This window comes from Indicator indicator, chromosome 19 (genome assembly GCF_027791375.1).
Source record: "Indicator indicator isolate 239-I01 chromosome 19, UM_Iind_1.1, whole genome shotgun sequence".
In the NCBI taxonomy this organism is placed as follows: Eukaryota; Metazoa; Chordata; class Aves; order Piciformes; family Indicatoridae; genus Indicator; species Indicator indicator.
In genome coordinates, this window is record NC_072028.1 from 11,578,800 (window position 1) to 11,600,408 (window position 21,609).

A 21,609-nucleotide genomic window follows, 5' to 3' on the forward strand; every position below is an offset into this window, starting at 1 on the left:
AGAAGAATGTTTGGTTTAGTCTTCTTACATCTTTTACATTTTTAGTTTTAATAGGAAGTTACTTATTTTGCCTGATCTCTCTATAATATGTCCTACTGTTTCCTCAGTACTTGTGGAAAGTAATAGTCTACACTCCTCTATTCAACTGTCAGTTCCTTAGACTACTGAACAAGAAAAAACAGATAAAAAAATTAATTATTTTAAAAATATTTTTTACCTGAGATTCTGAAAGGCAACAATTACAGCTGCTATTGTCATAAGGAACAGAACAAATATGTAGGCATAAAAAAGTAACGTATCCGAGAGTCTTGAAAAAGTATTTAATGGTAGTAAACCAAAAGCTTCTTCACAAAGATATAAATTGGCATCAAAATCTCTGAAAGAAAAAGTAAAATAAATCCTTGTCATCATGTATTTCACAGATAGATGCAAACAAGGACCAAAGTTTTCTTTTTATCCTAAGCAATTATAAAGCCACAGTTGTACAGCTTATTATAAAGGAAAATGTATGACATAAATGTGAGGTAAAAATACATGATTCATCACCAAAATTTTAGATGAGAACAACCTGCAGGCTTCATTTAATGAAGTCATACAAAAAAAAAAAAAAAAGAAAAAATTGCAGCTAAATCATACCTTGTTGCCCCAAATCCAAATTTTGCTTTCAGGAATTTGAATATATGTTCATCTGACTCAAGATTAAGAATTTTCTATGAAGGAAAAAAAAAAAAAAAAAGAAATTGTAAGTAGCAAAAAACTAAGCTTCCCACAATAAACAGTTTTTTCATCACTTAAATGAAACTGTGAAGCAACACAGACTTGCTCAGATAGGGTACTCTGCAATCCAAGCTTGTAATTATGGTCTTGTAGTCCAAAGGGCAAGTTAGTTACTTTTTACCATATCTATTAGGGTTAGTTTTCTACTTACTGATAAATATTATGCAGAACAAGTTTGCTTTAGCTGTATTTTTTAGTCCAATGACTTATCATACCTTACTATAAAACTTTTAATTTACACATGTAGTAAATTTTAATCTGTTGATACAGATCTTTTGAAGAGACTAAAACTGCAGTCTCTGAAATGTAGTGGAATTTCATTGCAATGTTATTGAATCTTACTGTAGATGACTAACAAATAGCTTTTAACATAATATATATTGAGGTTCTACAATAAAAATTATTTGCTTACCTTGATGAATTTATTTATTGTAAGAGTCAAGCACAAGACTAACAGCACATGGAGGATAAGCTTCCCAAGCCTATTGAGCAAGCTGCCCCTTTTCAGATTTTTCTACAAAGAAGAAAATATTAGTATTTCAGTACTTTTTTCATGTATTTGGTACAAAATATTGGTATTTCAGTGAATTTGTAAGCATTTGGAACAAAAGCAATGCAGACTATTTGAAATCACTCATCTGATAGGTCTGATGAAGTCTGCATTAAGATTCATGCAAGCAAAAATATATGCATCACCAAGTACCAGGATAAAGATCTATTTCCTCCACAACACAAGAAAACTCCCCAGCACATCAATCTCTCAGAGTTTTGTAACTAGCCAAATGGCCTTCCTTCAGAGAAGCCCCATTATATCTATACAACTGCTGGCACCCAGTGCAACTGTGGTTGTTTTCCAAGACTCTCCTAATTTCAGTAGTATTGTGTGCCTTTTGAAATAGCTGTTCGTTAGACCTTCCACCTCAATGTGGCAAAAAGTCTTCTGGCTCCACCTGGCAGTTGACAGGATTTTGAACAAATTTTCCAGTTCAAAGCTCTGGAATAGTTCTTTGGCTGCCTACAGACAACTTGGAATAGGTGCAGACATTGTCTAACTGCAGCTTGCACAATCATAGATGTTAACAGCAATCACAGAATGATGGTGTCTGATGTGCTTGGATATGCTGTAGTTAGCGTAATTGAATTCATTATTCGATCATGCAATGTTTTTGTTGCTTTACGCTATAGTAATTCCTCTAATTAGTATTAGTAATTGAGGATTATAATGCATATAAATTACTCATCTCTATATATATATATCACTCTTGATTTAGTACTACACAAATATTTTGGTACCTACCTGGATTGCTCTTGCTATCAAGACAGAAGTATTAAAACTTATAAGTAATGATCCAAGAATCATAGAATTAAAGAACTGTAGGACACAGACTAGCAGTAATCCAGAAATCTGGATGATATAGAGCCATGTAACCTGTAACAATAATGAGATTTTAATGCCTACATAACTTTATATAGCTGCTTTTCTTTGTATATGTTTTAAAATTTATTTAAACATCAGTAATTTTTACAAAACTGTATCCTCTTTCACTAAATCATTACACTTAGACATTGCTATAGCCTTTCTACATTTATGTTCTGAATGAGTTAGGTTAATATTTTATACCTGGGGAAGTCTGACACTAGAATAAAGCAGATGAGTTAAACAAGTACAGAGGAAAATGTTAATTAATATTTGGAAGACGGTTATTTATTTTCCTTTGTCAAAGAAGTGTTTCTGTACCATCTATAATGTCTTTATGGCTAAAGAAAGCATTACAGCTCAGTGCAGTTCAGCAATCAAACGCTATCTGATTTCTGTAAATTTTACAGTAGCCCTTTTTGAGCTACACCGAACTACTACAAATGCTCAACTGAATGCCAACACTAAAAACCATCTGATTTTCTGATACTCTGGTACCAAAACATCAGTATTACCTGGCACAAAGACCTTAAGTTTAATCTGGTATGATAGCAGTGGTTCAAAGTCAGTATTAAATGATCCAACAAACTCCAACAGTTTTAAGTAAGAGTTTTTTGAAAATTAATATGGAATAAGAGTGGTGCATTAAGTCCATTTTAATATAATTCAGGATGAAGCTAGTAATTCGCCAACTTTTAAGGAAGCTGATTAGTCGCAGTAATTGCTTGCTAGAGCTTAGCAACTGTTAAACATTTATTATTATATGCAGCCACCATGTTAATTTTCAGCTGAATTAATACAATCACTGATATTCAAGTCTGCATCAAATTTAAAATTATATTAATGTGAATTAATTTTTACCCTACTGTAACCTTCCTTAAGTAAAGTTAGAACTTTTTTCAACTACTGTAAGCTTTTACAAGAGCTAAAATCTCCTAAGTAGAATTTCACAGTGACACTGAATTCAGAAGATGTTTTCATCTTCTACTAGATATTTTCTATTTTCTAAATTTGTCTGTAAGTGTTCCCTTGTCACCTTAGTAACACTTGTTTTATTTTTTGGCTCATTCAGGTCAGCAACACAGCAGTGACAACATTGTTATTTTGCGGTGAATTTCAATATATGAAAGATAACTGCTTCTTTTGAGCAGTCTGTTCTATCTTCCTTCTCTTTATGACACAGTGCCTACATCTGACTTTCAAACAATGATGCACAACACTTGAAGCAAAATTCATATAGTTATAACTTCACCTTAGGTAAAGACTTCTTATGTTTTTTTTTTTTTTTTTGCCTGGCCATTTCTAGAGGACATGCTTAATTGTGTTACTAGATCAACTGTTATAATGGTATTTAAAAGCAGTCCCTTAACAGTGTCAAAATGTAGCTGTCTGAACTGAACTAGACAAAAATTACACAATAGGAAATAAATTACAGAAAGTGGAATAAGATCATTTGAGAAGAAATCAGAAATGGTGTTTTGATTATTCATTTTTGATAGTTGCAGTATATACTGTAACTACTTAAAAGCAGTATTTATAGTATGTGAAGTATTTACAGTATGTAAATTACAGTATGTACTGTAATTACTTAAAAGCACAAAGTTTCAGCATTACATCCAGTAAAATTTCTATTAAATTTAAACTGGTTAGTAAAATACCTCCAAAACTGTTAGCTTTATTTCCAAATATATTCTCACCTTTGCTGTGGGAAGCATATCAAAACAGTCCAGTATGAATAATGCCAATGCTTGTATCAGCATCATAAACTGATTAAATTGCCAAGTCAGGCTAAAGAGAAACGTTGCCATGAACACAACCACAAGTGTCAATTTCTGGAAGGAGGGAAAGAAGTTATATTTAAGTTTATACTTCATTAAAAAAAAATCCAAAAACAACAACACAAAACCAACCCAGAAAACCCCAAACTACAGAAAACTCCCATCAAAACCAACCAAACCCAACTTTAATGTATTTTATTTTAAATCATTTTTTAAAACATTAATGTGAGTTTTACTAATTGCAACAACTGCTTGGAGGATAATTAACTTTTTAGTTACACATTTTTATACTGTATTTTACCATTCTAATACCACTTGCAAGACAATGGTGAAATCTCAAATAGTTTCAGCCCATAGATGCAATATGTGTTTTACAATTCTATTAATGGCAGTTACCTGAAGAAATTATGGAGTAATGATTTAGGAACTCTTCGTGAAAGAAACTATCACGAATTTGCTTTTATTCTTATAGGATGTCTAGTATTTGTAAGACAAATTAAATCAAAAGAAACCTCTTAATACTTAATGCTTCACAAGCTTTTCTACTGCCCACTTTCTGCTAGTCTCTTACACCTTCTTAAACACACAGTACTGTCGTTAAATTAACAGAAGGCTCATCTTATTAATGTTTTCAACATTCCAAGTGATTTGTGTGTGTATACCCCTACTGCTATAAATGCTTACTAAGTATTTTGTCTCAAGTTTTATAGACAGTTTTCAGATACTGATTTTACTGTGTCACACTTATTAGAAATACTCACTTCTTGAACAGGCTGTAAATGAGCTCTGAGTAGGTATGTGATGGCTGCTATCTGAACGGCAAAGAATGGTAGTGCCCAGTTCTCTCTTAAAGGGATGGTGAATTCTACTCTTGTAGTATCTATTCTGTACAAAACAAATGGAGTTCCATAAATTTAAAACAAACACCAACTTGGTGACAGAGAGCTTGCAATGACAGGAATCCCTGTGGTATGTTAACTACTTATTGATAAAAATTGAGGCTCTACAGTCTAGTTCCTTCAACTTGCCTGGCTCTGAAAAAACACCATGAAGGTTCTGCAAGTCATACATTTTTTCTGTACACCAAATGTACTTTACCTCCATTTACTGCTAAATAACCTCAACTATGGATTAAATCTTACTTAGGAAGCACAGTTCAGGTAATTAAAAAATGAAAAAACAAATCCCCCAATAAAACCACTCCCAAGATCCAGCATATATTTTTCATGCCACAGGTAATTTTACTTCACTTTTTTTTTGGCTGGTAAAAAGCACATATAAAGAAGGAATATGTATCTATTTCTTCACTGTGACCCCAGTGCATTGGATCTGAATACTGCTGAAGTGTTTAGGAAATATTGGTGGTTTTTGTTAATGTTCTAATATAAAAAGCATGTGTCCAAAGTTAGCAAAAAGTTACTCAAAGAGTAGAATTTACAAAACTTAACCCAAAAGTTTAAAAAATAAAAGAATTGTGTAGATAAAATGTTTCCTAAAAAGGAACACATCTGAGGCAAGACTTAGCTGGATGAAAAAAAAAGTTTAAAATGGAGTTACTCAGTAGCCTCAGATGTACTTCATCTGGCCAGAAAGTCTTTATCTACTTTAATCTCATGTAGTTATATTCTACTTGCATTAAGGGATAACAAGCTTCCACTGTTCATGAATTATTAGAAAGATGGAAAAAACACATTTGCTCCAAGTATGCTGCAAGTAGAAAAGATGACCTCATGAAATAAACATGTGCACATTGCACGTAATTTTTAAACACTTTCATCTTAGGTGAAAGAAACATTTTATCAAACAGTTTTGATAGAACTGACACTGTACTCTTACTTTCTGTATTAAGTTATGGCTGTCACCAGCCTTAGCTTCATGCCAGCAAGCTGCTGGCCTAGAGCCATTTCTTTTATTTTTCCCTCTAAATTGAGAATTCTTCAAGCGACAAAGCAGTAGAACAGCTCAACTATTCTCCGAGTCTTAGGAATAAGGGAACAGGGGAACTGAACTTCTCATGATCTTACGTCATTGAAGGACTCCCTGGAGATTGAGTGTGGAGCAGTGAGGAGAGGCCTGAAGAGCATATAAATACGTGTGTTTAACATCTAAGGGATACTAGGTTGGAGAAAAAGGGGTACATCATCTGGAGATCCAGACACATCTGAAAGATATTGTCTACTTTGAGAGACCAATTTAAGCCAAATTATAAATTTTGTATTATTAACTTCCCCCCATTTTCTGGCTAATCTGGACAAAGGCATTATAATTTCATTTTTTGTCCAATTAATCATACAATTGAAAGTTTAATGCCTTACCTTTGACATGAGGTAAAGATTAGAAAGATTAAATGATTAATCTCACTCACCTATTTGTAATATACCAGCAAGCTGCCAACAACCCTGAAAGCCATGTTCCACTAAGAAGCCAGCTTGTTACATACAGAGCAATGACATAAACTGCCTGAAGTCCAAACAAAGTGTAGATATAAAAATAAACGGGCTCTAGGTATTGCTGTAAAACAAAAGAATACTGATGTTGATATAAAACACTAATGAGGGGGTTATACTTAATATGAATTATATTTTGCCCTTATGAATTAAAAAGGTATCAAATACTTCAGAAAACAGCTAAAAAAGGGAGCTATGATTCACTGAGCAATCTTCATAATGCACTTAGAATCTAAAGCCATAAATAAATGCCTACCTGAATTGGAAGAATCCTATACAGAATGCTGAGAAACACCTCCTGGTAAACATTCATTCTTTCAAGTATGTTAATTGTCCTCACAGATTCAGTTTTATTGTCATATACTAAATCATGTAAACCTTAACGATAAAGAGAAATCGAAATAGGAGATTGTCATTTTTCCCCTCCATCTTCATTTGAACAGTGAATAACTTTTTCAAAGGTATTTTAGGATCTCTCATCAAAACCTGCAAACTGTGAGACAAGGATTCAGAACGTATTATCCTCTGAATCAACATGGCCTTCTGAGGTCTTATGTTTCCCTGGTTCAAATGTGGCTCAGAGTACTAACTCAAGTATTATATATTTAGTAATGTAAGAACATTTATTTTTACACTTACATTCCTAGCATAGAATCTGTGGTATGTACTGGATCTTGAGAACCATTCTTGTCACTACTTTGAAGACAGGTGATGTTAGTATCAACAAATACATAGTTATAAGCAAAATTGCTAGGAAGCAATAGTTAAATATCTAGAAAATGTGAGCCCGGCACTGAAAACTCCATCATCTATAATTTTCTTGGAACCTGATTATTGTGTCATTTGCTGTCCAGACATACAGAAAAAAAAAAAAATCCCTCTTCTACAAATAATACCTGATTTAAATTAAACAAGGGAAGAATAAAAATTAAAGTAATATACTGAAAAAATAGCATGGCTGAAGCCTTAAGAGATACCAAAGCCATCTCCAAAAGTGATTACCCTCATCAGAACATGGAAGGTGTGACACAGGCTCCCTAGCATATAAACAGAATAAATCTGTCTCCAGCACAATTGTGATGCTATCTTTCACAGTTACAGTATTCCTTGTTCTCAATTATATTTGAAAAAACACTATTCAGCTGGCAACACGAAGTAAAACTTACTTTACAGTTTACAATACCTTGCTGTATGGATGCAGCCTGAATCATCTGTTTGTAGTAGGAATAATAAAGTCCACATTCTGTTCTGAACGAAATTTCTCTTTCAACTTCCTGAAAGGGAGAGTTCAATAGTAAATTAAATTTCCATTGTTTTTTTCACAATCAGCAAAGCTGCTTTCAACTCATTCTTGCTGCATCAGGGAAACTGCCCTGCTTGAGTCCTAGGACTCATGCATTCTATGCAACTTCAAACACAGGTAAAATACATAGACAAATTAGGGTGAGAGGCAAATGGCTGAGGTGTCTGCCTCTGTTTACTAGTAAATGCTTTTTGTGATTCTGATATGCTGATAAGAAACGATTTGGATATTTTTACTATTTTTTTGGTAATATTCAGTGTTTAGATAGGTGCCATGGCCAACAGCTGGACTTCAAAACTGCATATGCTTACTGCATACATTTAACCTTTTCCTCCAGATGCAGATAAGCCATAATGTTCCATGGCTTTGCCACCTTAAGGCTCAATTAATTCGATGTACTGCACTTGGGACTGCACCATAATGTCACTCTGAGATTTCAGTTGGCAGGGTAAACTGCTGCCCCCTTGATAGATGCTGTTTCTTGCAGGAAGCCAGCTGCTCATCACTCTCATACTTAAATTGCAAGTTAAAGGAAAGGCGATTTTCCACTTGTTTTTAGGTCCCGATAAAATTGTTATTTTAAATTTTAAAGCATTAAAATTATTTACATATAGATACATTTATTACAATTATTAGGTACACTTCCAACCCTATGCCTCTTTCCAGGCTGTTATTGCAGCAGGTGGAATCTAGTAAGAAACGAAAGCTCTTCTATATAAAACTGCTGCCAGTGCAGGATCTTTGCTTTTGGAATTCACCTCCTTTGTAAACTCATCAGTTGTGAAGACCCAGTGATACTTAACACATTCAGAACCTTGGGCAACCACATTGAAAGAAAACAGTACATGAACAACCAATATGAAAAGAAATAATGGACATCTTACAAAAACCCTGTTTTGCTATTAGTGATCTTTTTAGCAGTTTACATGTAAACATCCCATCTTATCTCTGATAAGCAGCAAGTTAGAAAAGGCTTTGATATATATTTGAAAACTCAGTGGGATTCCTGCATGTGGTGTGTGCAAGCCAAAGAGATTTAAGTGAGATTAATGCAATCTTGTATTGCATCCCAAGACTTTCATCTTTATTCTTATAGAGTCCCATCTCATTTGCTGGAACAGAATCAACACTGTTTCAAAGCTAACATAAAGCTACAGAAAATACCATGCTTCTCCCTCCTCTACTGCCCAGTATGGAATATTACCTTGTTTTATTGAAGTCAACTGCTGACAAACTAAACCAGTATTAGTTCTGGTCTGAGAAAAATCAACAGAAAAAACACATCTTATTCAATATAAGTTCACAATTAAACTCTCCAGCTGCCCTACAACATACAAATCATTATAATATCAGCAGAAGAAACTGACATTGGCACTAAATACTAAAAGCCACACACTTAGCAGAATGAGAATGTTGGATTTTGAATGAACTCTAGTTTCAAATTCCTCACTATTGAAAAGTTTTCTGACACCAAAAAGTGGTTGATTCTAAGAGCTCATAAAAAAAAAAAGTTAACATTTGGAATTTATTAAGGGGGAGAGAGTAGTTACAGAGGGGGATCTAATTAGCAAAAATGCATTCAAACATGATTAATTTGTAATCCTGGCACCAGCTGTATTCAACCAAATGCTGTGCTTTATGAGACAAACACTAGTGAGTTTTACATCTGTTTCATGCTAAGATAACATCTGTTTTATTCACTCACAATACTTTTCCAGTTCTGCAGCACTTTATACTTTTCCTGGTATTCCAAGTCAATAAAAACATACAGACTCATGGGTAATCATAATAACAGCACACGTTTACCTTCCTGTATATTCAATTTGTGAGTGTTTAAGAAGTTACCACTGTTTCAAGGAAAAACCAAGAACACAATCATCCAGGATACATACAGAGGTCCATATGACTTCAATTTATGCAATTGTATCCTAACAAAATTAAGCATTCAGAACAAAACACGAGAGACACTTCCTCTCAAGGCCTGTGCAAAATCCTAGAGCTTCAGTTTCCTCAAACTCCTTAGCCAAGTCATTCAGAATACTGAGCAAGCAAAGTCAGTTGAGTTTTTCTACAAGAAAAGATCATAGCAAAGCTTCAATTGCTTTTATTTTTTGACAAAGCTAAAGAACAATTTCTGTACTTGAAAAAATTTTTAGTTGTTCAATTTAAGATTGAAAAGATTTGAGAATAGTCTCAATCATGCAAGCTGAAATTCAACACAGCCAGCTGCTATCAGTGTTCCTGATCGTGAATCATGCCTTCAACAAATATATTTAATCCTAGTACATGGTCTCTTCACTGGTTAACCTCATGCCCATCTGTTAGAACGGCATGGTTCATACTCAGATCACTTTTGATAAAGAATACATACCCATAACCACTCAATGGGTACCTTGGAAAAGTATCACCAACCTATTGGACTGTCCTCTTTATAGCTTGTGTTCACTTTGCAGAGTTCTAATTAGTTTGGTACCTGTTTGCCTCCCTTTTTAATTTTTTTTTGTTTCATATTCAAAGTGTAAAAAGGAAAAACTCAAGTACTTCGGAGAAGGAATCCCAGGATTCCTATCCTGCATGTCTGAAAGACTTAAAAATCTCTTATTTTTTAGTCCTGACTTCATGCAAGCAGCAATTTTATTAAAGGGAAGTTCAACAACAGTAGTTTAAATGCTTATCTGGAAGGGATGAAGGACAAAGTATGAAGGACAAAGGATGAAGTATACCTGTTTGTGACCTAGTATTAATTTGATATGTGGCCTTGTATCTTTTCTGATCAAAGTTTCTTCAGAGTCTGCATCTGAACAAGCAAAATGACAGCTGACAGGTGTGGTGAAGCAATTCTCCCCTCATTCCAATTTTTTTTATCTTCGTAGAAGATTCTGTACCTGTAAGATTCTATATCTGAGCAGTCAATTACTGAAAAGAGACCGCCCTTTTTTATGTGTAGTGCAGCAACTTTTCTGAAAACTGTGAAATGATTTTTGGGTAAGAAATCTGTTTTGGCTGGCACCATCACAAACAGAAATCTTTGTTGTTCTAATGCAAGAGAAGAGATCCAAACTTTTTTCTTCAAAATTGTTTGGATGAGTGATTATAACCTTTTGTGATCCCTGATAGAAGTGTACACCAACACTGGTTCTGACTATGTGACACAGTATTCTGCATTTTCATTTTTTTCTAGTCTCTCTTTCAGCAGGTCTTGGAATAAAAAAAGAATATCAATCATGTACCTCTTTCACAGTAGAAAACACTCTTCAAGAACTGCATTTTCAGTTTTTCTGATAAGGAACAATATTACATCTTTCTTCAGAGACCATGGCCAATTTATACTAGTAGGCATACTCATTAGCAAATAAGAACAAGATTCACACATACTGCAGCAGCTGAAATCAATGCACTATTGAAAGCCACATTCAAAATAGAACAAAATGGTGTGATAATCACAGAAGAGTTCTTCTAGTTGGGTGAGCCTTTGCTGGAAGACACCCAAGACTGAACTGACTTTCCATGAACTGCAATTGAAATTACAGGAAGGTAATCACTACAAGTGTACAGGCAATTTGTGACTTCAATTATTTATAAGTTAAGAATCATGACTTTGTACAATGTACACTTCACACCTGCAATTTTTAAAGCTGAATACAATTGGCAAACTGCACAATTTTGCAACTAGGCAACCATGATATTCACATGTCAATGGTGTCTTCAGAACAAAAACTCTACCTTTTGTATTTAAATGGTGTATGTAAAAACCTTTGTCCTAGTACAGAGGTTGTGTCAGATAAAACATTCCAGACCTTCTTCTGCTGACATGCAAAGACAACATGAGGGTTCATGTAAAATAAAAAATGACAATCAGGTCCCTGATAATGTCTCACTATATTAATTTAGTGGCCTGCATACAATTTTGTGTATGAATTCTTACTATCTGACTAATCATAGCTTATTGAAAGACAAGAAAAAATTCAGGAGAATAATTTATTGTTATAGAATTTTTATATGAGAGTTCAGTAACATAAAATCCCCAAATTTAAACTCTACATCCAGTTCAGAGTAACTGAAGTTACTAATTTAAAATGCATGGAAATAACTTATTTAGAATTTAATTTCTTCTCTGTTTCAGAGCAGTGGTAATGCACTACTGTGTTTCATAGGCATGGGGGTTAATGAAACAGTGTGTATCAGCATTGCTTCCATTTCTTTTAATAAAAATAAAACAGCCTCTGCATTTTGTCTAGCAAAGAATGTAGTAACTGTGTGACAAGCAGTAGACTACAGTCCTTCATTCTGTGAATGAGGTCTGTGGTACACACTAAAGTAATACTCTTTAATTTTTTTTGAAAATTCAATTGATGCAAAAAATATTTTTGTGACACTACAAAATGCTAAAGGAAAAAAGAAAAATTTCCATTAATTTTCATCATAATTTTGAGGATCTCAGGTTGTTCCCTAGTGTATTTTATTCTTGTACTTTATTGGTATATAACATATATACTTTATTGGTACATATGTACTTTACTGGTATATACATACGTACTTTATTGGTATATAACATATACCAATAAATACTATTGTATATATTACAAGATTAACCAATTCAGAAATGGTGGAAAACATGTCCATGCACCTAGAGATACTACTACATCCACTGATACATACAGGCACAGAGATATTTTTATGTTCTTTTACAGATGTTAAGGTGTGCTTTTTAGTCTCTGCTTCGCAGGAAATTTCACAGGCTCTTCATATGCAGTCTTCACTTCCCATACTACTCAAAACCCAGTTTTGTTTAAACTTTATCTCATCTACATACGTATTCTTCCTCTGCTTAGTTAAATGTTCTGATATGAATATTGGTAAGAAAACAGTAAAACCTTAGAAAGCTTTGTCAAAGTGAAAGCACAGTCCAATTCTGACTTGGCAGTCAACTGCAGAAAATTTGATCAGATTTGACTGATCCCCAGCCTTCTTTGTATTTGCAAATAAACTGCAGAGGATACTTGTTTGATCTCAAGCTGTAAAAATTATTTGAGCACAAATCTTTAAGAGTACCCTGGAATCTCACTTGGGATGTGTTTATGAAATAAACTGCATGTAGCTGATCAATCAAAATAGAGCTACAGCCTTCTGTGTGGGAAGATATCCATAGAAAAAAATATAAATTGAGTGTGTGTACATGCACAACACAAACAGTTATACACTCATTGAACACACAGCTCCAAAAAGCAGGAGTATGTATGGAGCCTCTTGGCCATGTAACAACTGGTTATTACATCTCTACTATGTGTAATCTCCAATTAAAGCTTTTCCTGATGTTAGCAGTTTAAAATTGGCATGGTGGACACATGAATTCTCTGGTGGAGTTATAAAGTGAGATCAGAGAATATCTGCATTTCCTTTAACCTACTGGTAGATGAACTTAATGCTTTTTAGAATCTTTCCATCAAACTGGCTGAAACTGCTCATGTTTTAATGTTAGAAATTATCGTATCAACTCCTTAGGATGAAATGAGAGCTACAGAAACAACCACCCCCAGACTGAAAGAATCTGGAGGGTTTTATTTCAGATTTGATATCTAATGGCATTCTAGTATACTTAAAATGAAAAGAAATTATCACATAAAATGAGCATTCCATCCAACGGGGGGCAACTTAACTACCGACTTGCTTCTCAGTGAACTTTGTGTCCCTCTCTATCAGTTCAACAGAGTAAAAATGCTGCATGTTATGTCCATACAATGCCATACAGGCCTATTTACATGCCAAAATATGCAATAACTGGAATGGGTCAGTACTTGCTTTTGGCAAACCTAAGGTGTATCTTCAATATATATACACAATCTACCTATGTATTCAAAGGAAGATGACAGTTGGGTACAAAACAGTATTATATGCGTAATACAACAAATTGTTTGAGTAAGTGACCACAACTATTTTCATCACAGGTACGTAAATATTTTTGGGACATAAAAAATGTGCGGTATAGGAAAGACTTATTGCAATGTAAATGTTCCACCTAAGTGTACTCTAAACAACATAATACATAGACCTAATAGGGTGAATTTTTTTGCATCTAAAAGGAAAATGACTCACCTGATTCTTTTATCTGGTTAAATTTAGATATGTCTGCTGCTGCATTCTCCCATGCAATGATTCTAGGAAAAAACTAGTCAGTCCTGGATCTTGGGAATGAAAATTCTCCCACAATGTTTGTTTGGTTTATATTGGTGAGTGTCTGATTTTTTTTTTTTGCATGTTTACCGTAACATTATATAAAATTAATACTGAACAGTAAGAGACTGTGCCTGAACTGTAGTGCAAGAACAGAGTATAAATACCATAAAATAAATGCATGCCAGGATTTTGCATATTGTTTAACTGCTTTCGTTTGGCTTTGGATAAAAGCGACTATAGAACAACAATCAGTAATTCTGTTTTAGATAATCATCGATCGTTGGAAGAACCATAGCCACAACTCAAGCAGGAGCTGTGCAGCAATGCTTTTAGAAAGTAACCAGGGAAAAGTGTTTATAGAAATGAGCAAGAATTTACAGTAGTGGTAATTGAAGCACAGGCTTAAAAAACCCAAACAAACTCCCATGTTTTTGAGTAAGCTACAAGACAAATATATAAATAAATGAATTTTCAATTTAAATTCATGTTAATGTTTTGTGAAAGCACTGATCAAACTATGAAAATGATGGTTACCTTAATATTGGAAAACCACAGGTCATTTTCATGCAGTGTAGCAACATAAACAGATGTGAGAAGTCCAAGAGAGACGGCAGCAATTCCACCAACAGTTATTGATAGTATGTTCCACAGCTTTCTACCTGTGTGATCTTGAAGAAAAATATTTCACTCTGTAATTGTGAAAGGCACAACTTGAAGGAATTTTGGAAACACATTTATACATTGCCTGTGCCATTACAGTTCACATTCTGTAAGTAACAACACTTGGTTTTAAGAGGTCTTTATGCAGATGTATTTTTTATTTTCTCGTATTTCATTTACATGTAAAATGAAGTAAGCTGTTCCTTAATTGGTAAAATGTAGCTGTGGTTTAAGAACACCATGGTCCTATACAAATCTAGATAAATACCATATCTAATTTGTAAATATGAATTGGAACATCCTCCAGGGCATATATTTTAATTACAGAAATACAAGATGACTGTTAGATCACAAAGTTAAGAAACTAAAATCTTCTTTAAATGTCTTAAAAATTATGCCTGTTTTCTGAAGGTTTGCATGGCTTTTTGTGAAACACAACATTGAAGTTTCAGAAGTCTCATTAAGTTCCATAAAGAGACTGAACAGTGGCCAAACCAGCCTCTGCTATTGGTGTCATGCTTTGACTTGAAGATGACCTCCTGTTGTCACCAGGGTAAGATTATACAAAGTGAGTGGAAAGGTAGGTTGCATTTCTAGGCAGCTCAATTTATTGTGCTCTTACATTCCTGTTTAGTTTGTTGGGTTTTTTTTAACTGTTGTTACATAGAAACAACTTGAATTTTGATCAAAACATCCCTTAAAATAAGTTAATTATAAAACCAAAACTCAAAAAATTTTGCCAATTCTGAAGATACCATTTCTAACAAAACTGGTGTATTTTGTACTGAAACACTTTCAAATTCAGACACCGAATGTCTCATTTTTAGATTTAGTTATGTTGTCTGCCCTATAGTCAAAAAGCAAGGTTTGCAGTTAAATTCAGATTTAACATGCAATCTGCTTATATTTAACTTCAACTCATCAGAGGTCTTCAATTTTATGTTACCAATGATGTGAATAAGGATTTAAGAACCTACATGAAACCTGGTAGTGCATCACTGATGCCAAACTGAGAAAAAATATCACCAATTAAAATTAGTATTTTAAACCAGAGATGATTGACATGCAGCGATCTGCATGTCCTCCATCTCATCCAATTAATTTTGGTGACAGATGTTTTAAGTATGAAAATTTATTTGGTACATACATTTATTTGGTGCTTAATATAGATACCCCAAGCTAAACACTCCTAAAGAGCCATAACGTTACAATCCTTGTCATTCACCCACCAGACAGAATTTTCCCATCAGGCTTCACATTCTTCTCTGAAGGCTGATCTTCAGCCACTTCTGTGCCTTTTCCAAACCTTCTCTGCCTTATGGTTGTCATGATGTCAGTCACTTTAATTCATTATTTTTCAGTCTGACTCCTAAATGGACACAAACAAGCAATGCATCTTTCTATCCAAACATTCACTAAATACTGTGTTTTACAGAACTGTGTTTTACTGCCATCAGAGACTTTGATTTACAGAACTGCACCGTACTTGGAAGTGTATCTTACAAAAACACAAGTCTTAAAAAGTTTTTACAACACAATGCAAATGAAAAGTATAAAACCCCATCATCTTAAATTTGTAAAGCCTTAATTCCACAATTTTACATATTCTTTTCCAGGTTTTCAGAATGATTCTTTATTTTGATTGCCCTCACCTTGACTCAAAATGTGTACCAGGCTTCACTTCTTTGAAAAAGTGTAAGCCCTTCAAAGAAAAATTAGTGTTTCTAGGGTATTTCAGTTGGGTACCCAAAAAAGAAAGCCAAGTTTTAAATCTTGGCTTTCAGGAAACCCTGAAAAAGGGGGGCGTAAGTTGCAAAAACTATGCCAGAGAACATGAGCTATAAAAAAAAAGCAACTAGAGAGACAGCATTAAAAATATCCTTAACGTTTTATACTCTTTAAGTACCATAAAATTTGAGTATAATAAAAAAGACAAAAAGAACAGCCAGTCCTGTCAGCTGCTGGGTGTCCTCTGCTCTGTGTGCACGGTCCATGCATAAAACTGCCTCAATCTGCCATTCTGTATCTTGAAATCAACTGTTGTCCCATCTTGAATGCAAAAATCTGCTACCATTCCCAAAGCACACACACTGATATTTATGTTACCATTGCTGTAACTGACTGGTAATGATAATGCCTCGAATACACAACTTCGTTGTTTTAAAGCTTTTACAGCAGGTTAGCCTTATCGCTTCCCACATGCCTGGGAAAACACAGGCAGGTAAATGTGTAAGCACATATCCAAGTTGTCTTTAAATGCTGGTTTGTAGAAACCCTATTAATTAAGTAATACAGGCAAGATGGTCATCATAACTAGGCGCTTTCTTTGCATTTCCAATCTCAGCCAGCTGTCCTCAGTGCCTTACGCCAAAGGGAACGGTTTTGCCCACCACACTCGGGGAAAGCCTCGACCGGACGCCGGGAAGGGAACGGCCCGCCTTCGTCCACGCTGATGCCTGAGGTGAGGTGCGGCAAAGCAAGGCTCTGCAGCTGCAGGCCAGGCTCGGGGGGCACGACGGGGAGCCTGGGCAGAGGCCCTTGATCGCGACGGCACAGCGTAGCGGAGAGACCAGGGCGGCTACGTGCGAGACCGCCCGAAGCTCCGCGGGTCGACGGGGAGTGACACAGCGCCAAGAGTTGGGCAAAAGCAGGAAGGGGAGGCTGGAGGGCCGGGTCTGGGACTCCCCCAGCGGCCGGGGCGGGCCCAGAAGGTCGAAGGCAGCCCCGCACAGCGCCGCCTTCCCGCCCCCAGCAGCGCGGCTCCCCGCGGCCTGCGCGGCCCGACGCGGCCTTCTTGGCAGCAGCTTAGCTGTCCACCCGTCTCCTCCCTTATCCCTCCGCACCCACCCTGGCGGGGCCGATACCTCTCGGCGCTCCGAGGTCCGCGGGCTGCAGCAGCGGGGCGGTGGCTTCTACTGGTGCTGCCTGCGCGGAACCGCCCGGGTCCCGCCGCGAGGAGGGGAAAGGGCGGGGGTGAGGGCGGATGCGGTGTCTTTTGTTGGCCACTCTCCGGCAGAGCGGAGGGGTTGCGGCAGCCGGAGCGCAAAGCTCGGCGCGAGCAGGGGCGCACCAGCCGGCAGGCAGCCGCCGCCGCCCGACCGGGGAAGCCCGCGCGGGGAGGAGCTGCGGGCCCTGGGGAGTGGGCGGGCTGAGAACCGGGGCCGGGCTGCGGTTGGGGCGGCCTGTCTGAGCCTTGCGGCGGGGTGCGGGGCGCGGAGCGGTGTCTTCGTCAGTAGGGTTCGCAGGCGCTCTGGGATTCTGCTGCTGGTGGGTTTCTGCGAGAAAAGGTCCGGCGGGGAGAAGGTTTTGTGAAAGCGGAGACAGGCAAAGTCGTCTCAGTCTGAAACTTGTCCCTCCCCACCCCGAATGGAGTTTTAAAAGTTTAAATTTGAAAAGACGGGGTTGCAGCGGGCAAGGGCAAGCGCCTTCCCCGGACTGGGAAGATCGAGTCAGCGGGGCTGGCGGTGATGATAGGCGGCTCGGTCCCGTGAAGCGGTTCTGCGCCTTCTGCGCCGTGTCCCCATGGGCGGTGTGTCTTCAAGCAGGCGGGAACAGCGCGTGTCTTGGGTCGCACTGTCCCGCTGGACTGAAAAGTATTTGGGTACATAACTAGAGAAAAACGGAGTTGCAGAAACCTCCTTTGCTCTGATCCTCTAGAATTACTCAGAGAAGACAAATCCAATGCCGTTTTGCCCACTATTCTAGTGATGACACCTAAAATACAGTAATAATTGCAAAGTATCACAAATATCCTCTTTTTGCCAGCGACTAGAGCAATGTGTTTAAAACTAGAGTTAAAAAAATCCTATATTACGAGGTATCTACACCTCAGAGTTCCTATTCAACATAGTGAAACTGTATTAGGCAACAAGTGTTGATATTGAGATTTAATGTTTTAAATCGTGAGGCTACATGAAAAGTAAAGTACTTATACGTTGATACTGATCTCTGAAAATTGTATTATAAAATATAAATTAAAATACTGTAGCAAGCAATCAGTAATGCAGGCTGTATACTTGCCAGGGCAGCAAAAGAATATTTTACCAATATTCTTACTGCTCATGTGTTCCAACTAGATTGTATGGTAGCAAAGCCTTAATGTTAGTGCCAAGTTACCCACAATTCCAACAAATGTTTGTCAAACATCTGCAAACTGTAGTGTCCAGGAAATAGATGGATGAAACTTTAAATTCACTTCCTATTTGTTTTCTCTTGGATTGTCATATTCCATACTGTAGGAAGATCTACTGTGAACTAGAAACACAGGAGGACTCAAGTTCTACCTCAGTAAAATTTGAGTTTAAAACTGCAATCTTTAGTTGCTATTCAGCAGCCATGTGATGTGCTACAAGCATGACAGGTTTCTAGGTTCTCTCTTTTTTTCCACTTTCAAAGGTTGTCAAGTGACTGAAGTTTTGCTTTTGGGCAAACGGATCTTATTATTATACCAGTTCTGAGGCTTTTTAGCTAGCCAAGTCAGTATTAATGGTGTTTCACTTTTTGAGTGGCTCAGGGTGACAGCTCTTTTTCTAAATATGCCTAAAAGGGACTGCGGAAGAAAGAAAAAAAAACCAGGAGCATGGTGCAATAATTCTGACTAAATACTCACCAGATATAGGACAGAGCGATCCAAATTCTACTCTAACCATTTTGTCCTAATTCCAGGAGTATTACATTCATCAAATGTTAGGTCAGTGCAGTTCTATCACAGTCCCATTTCTGCAACAGCTGCAATGTTCACTAGCAAGCACTCTGCAGCAGCAGACCCACTCTGGGTTGGCCAGCACTGGTCAGGACGGAAGGTGTCTGGTAAGATGTGCTTCACAACAGATGAAGTGTCTTGGGATACCAGTTGGATCATACATTGCCTGGTTATTTATGGGTGGAAGTTAATTTCTGATGAGTCTGTTCTGCTCTATCAAGCTGAAGTGAGCAAGGTGGTTTAGCGCAATGAGTAGGATAAGATCTGGATGCCACATCCCGCTACGGAGACTTTTCCCCCAAGTTTTGCATGACAGAAAATGTTAAAATGCACTCTGTAGCACTACAGCTAAACCCATTTGTAGTTCAGATTTTGTACTTCAGTGTATCTGTCCCAGGACCATAATAATAAACCCAAAATGAAATAAAAGAACCTGTTTATGTAAATGTAAATCATGATAGTAAGAGTACCGAGTACCATGGTGGTACTTTGTCTTTTCTCTCCTGGCCAGCAACAGCAACCTAGTTAGACTTGCTGTGTTTTTTTTTTCTTTCCTGTTTTTTGTTTTGTTTTTGTTTTTCCCTGAAAAAAGATGGGAAAACTCCAGCAAGGCCATGAAATAAACTGTATATTTAAAATTAGGTTGCAAGATACGTTTTAGATTATGTAATGGATAAGCAAGAGTCAGTCACTTACCTGAAAAAAACTGCATAATGCTTTCACTCCATTTAAATTAGAGAAAAAAAACATAGCTAGTTTATGAATTTTGAGAATGCAGTTCTGTCCTTCAGCATTGTCCCATCATAACTGCATGTGGGCGTGGGCTTACAAGTATTTTGACTTAATGGTGCTGTATTTCATCACTACAATTACTTTTATGAAACTTGTATTAATAGTATTAGAACTGTAATAACTTGATACAAGAGTAAGAACTGGCAGTAAAGTATTTCAAACACTTTTTGATTTGAACAGATTCCATCTTACTCTAAACACCAGTTCAGTGAATTTTCCATATTCATATTCCATATGAGCCAAATAAAAGTGACTAAGCATTTTAACAAAAAAAGTTTATTACCAAAATACAATATTAAAGTCAATACATGACAAACTCCTGTAAAGCAAAATAAATTATTCTAACATTGTACAGTATTTCAGAAGGTAGTTAAAGTAGTACTACAGACTTTGCTTCATAGTTCCAAACAGTTGTCTATCAGGAACACAATCCTAGAGAGAGCTTAAGGCATGCAGCTTAATGTGCTGGATAATTTTATAAAATGAAGGTAATCCTATTTAATAAGGTACAGTGTCAGAATTAACTGCAGTCTTTACATGTCAGTTTTCTAGATTTTTTTTTTTTTTTTTATACTTTGGCTATAAAAGCAGTGCCATAGTGTTACAATACCTTTTCTTAAAAAAATACATGTACCCATGTCCATGAATATCAAATGCAAATGCAAATTTCTATTAAATATATCTTAACAAATGTTACTTTGAGCACCAACTGTACATTTTTCTCAATGATTAAATAAGTGCTTCTGAAAGAGGAAAATACAATAACTCTGAAGGAATCCCACTCTTTTTCCAGGCCGAGCATAACTTGGAAAGATGAAATATGCACCTGTTTACCTGTATAGTCTAGTATGAAAGAAGTTTTCTCTTTAGTAGAAATACAGGCATTTAAACAAAAGTTGCAAGTTACGGTTTATATCACAGAATAAAATCTAATTTAAAAAAGCAGGAAGTGACTATATGGTCATCTGACAGTGCTGTGTTAGAAGACCTGAAAATATTTTAAAAAGCTTAAAGAAAGGGAAAGACTACAGTGTTGGTGACTTTGAAATGTGCTTAAAACCCCTTGCATCACATGCAACCAAGCCAACCATACACTTTCTAAAGCAGATAACCTGAGGAGTAACTTGCTTTCAGAAAAACTAAGTCTATTCTTACTTCACGTGTAGAACTTCTGATACAAGTCCATGGGAATTGTGAGTGGGCAACTGATGGCAAGCAGCATGGAGACAGTTTAAAAAAAAATGAATCTCTGTGCGTAAAGGAAAGGATTATTCGCTAGGATTTGATAGGACTGATAACAGTTTTGGGAGGCAATTAGCTTTCTACTGTTTTATAGGAACACATGGCCAAAAAGAAAAAAAGCAACAAGACGGCAAGGAACAACTGTGAATAGATGCATCCTCCTTAGCAATCCCCCTACAATGAGTCCTGGTGCATTATACTTAATACTGGAAATGTGGCTTGCACATACACCAAAATTGTTAATTTGGATTCAAAGTTACTTTTTTTAAAGTCTTGGTTCACTGCTATTTCCCTCTTAGCTTATGAATGCAAGTTTA

General features: G+C 36.4%; 1 protein-coding gene across 1 annotated transcript in view; it reads right to left on the reverse strand.

Annotated features, from left to right (window-relative positions):
* The window catches only part of DPY19L3 (dpy-19 like C-mannosyltransferase 3), a 32,047-nt gene extending 16,153 nt beyond the window's left edge, over positions 1-15,894 (reverse strand). The window contains exons 1-11 of the mRNA XM_054389508.1: positions 15,786-15,894; positions 14,431-14,564; positions 7,603-7,693; positions 6,676-6,797; positions 6,338-6,483; positions 4,734-4,857; positions 3,892-4,026; positions 2,075-2,206; positions 1,190-1,291; positions 637-710; positions 218-376 (exon numbers count right to left, since the gene is read on the reverse strand). Of these exons, the coding sequence (XP_054245483.1) occupies positions 218-376; positions 637-710; positions 1,190-1,291; positions 2,075-2,206; positions 3,892-4,026; positions 4,734-4,857; positions 6,338-6,483; positions 6,676-6,797; positions 7,603-7,693; positions 14,431-14,564; positions 15,786-15,885 (1,319 nt within the window). The 5' untranslated portion in view covers positions 15,886-15,894. The remainder of the gene's footprint in view (positions 1-217; positions 377-636; positions 711-1,189; positions 1,292-2,074; positions 2,207-3,891; positions 4,027-4,733; positions 4,858-6,337; positions 6,484-6,675; positions 6,798-7,602; positions 7,694-14,430; positions 14,565-15,785) is intronic.
* Between the last annotated feature and the right edge of the window lie 5,715 nt (positions 15,895-21,609).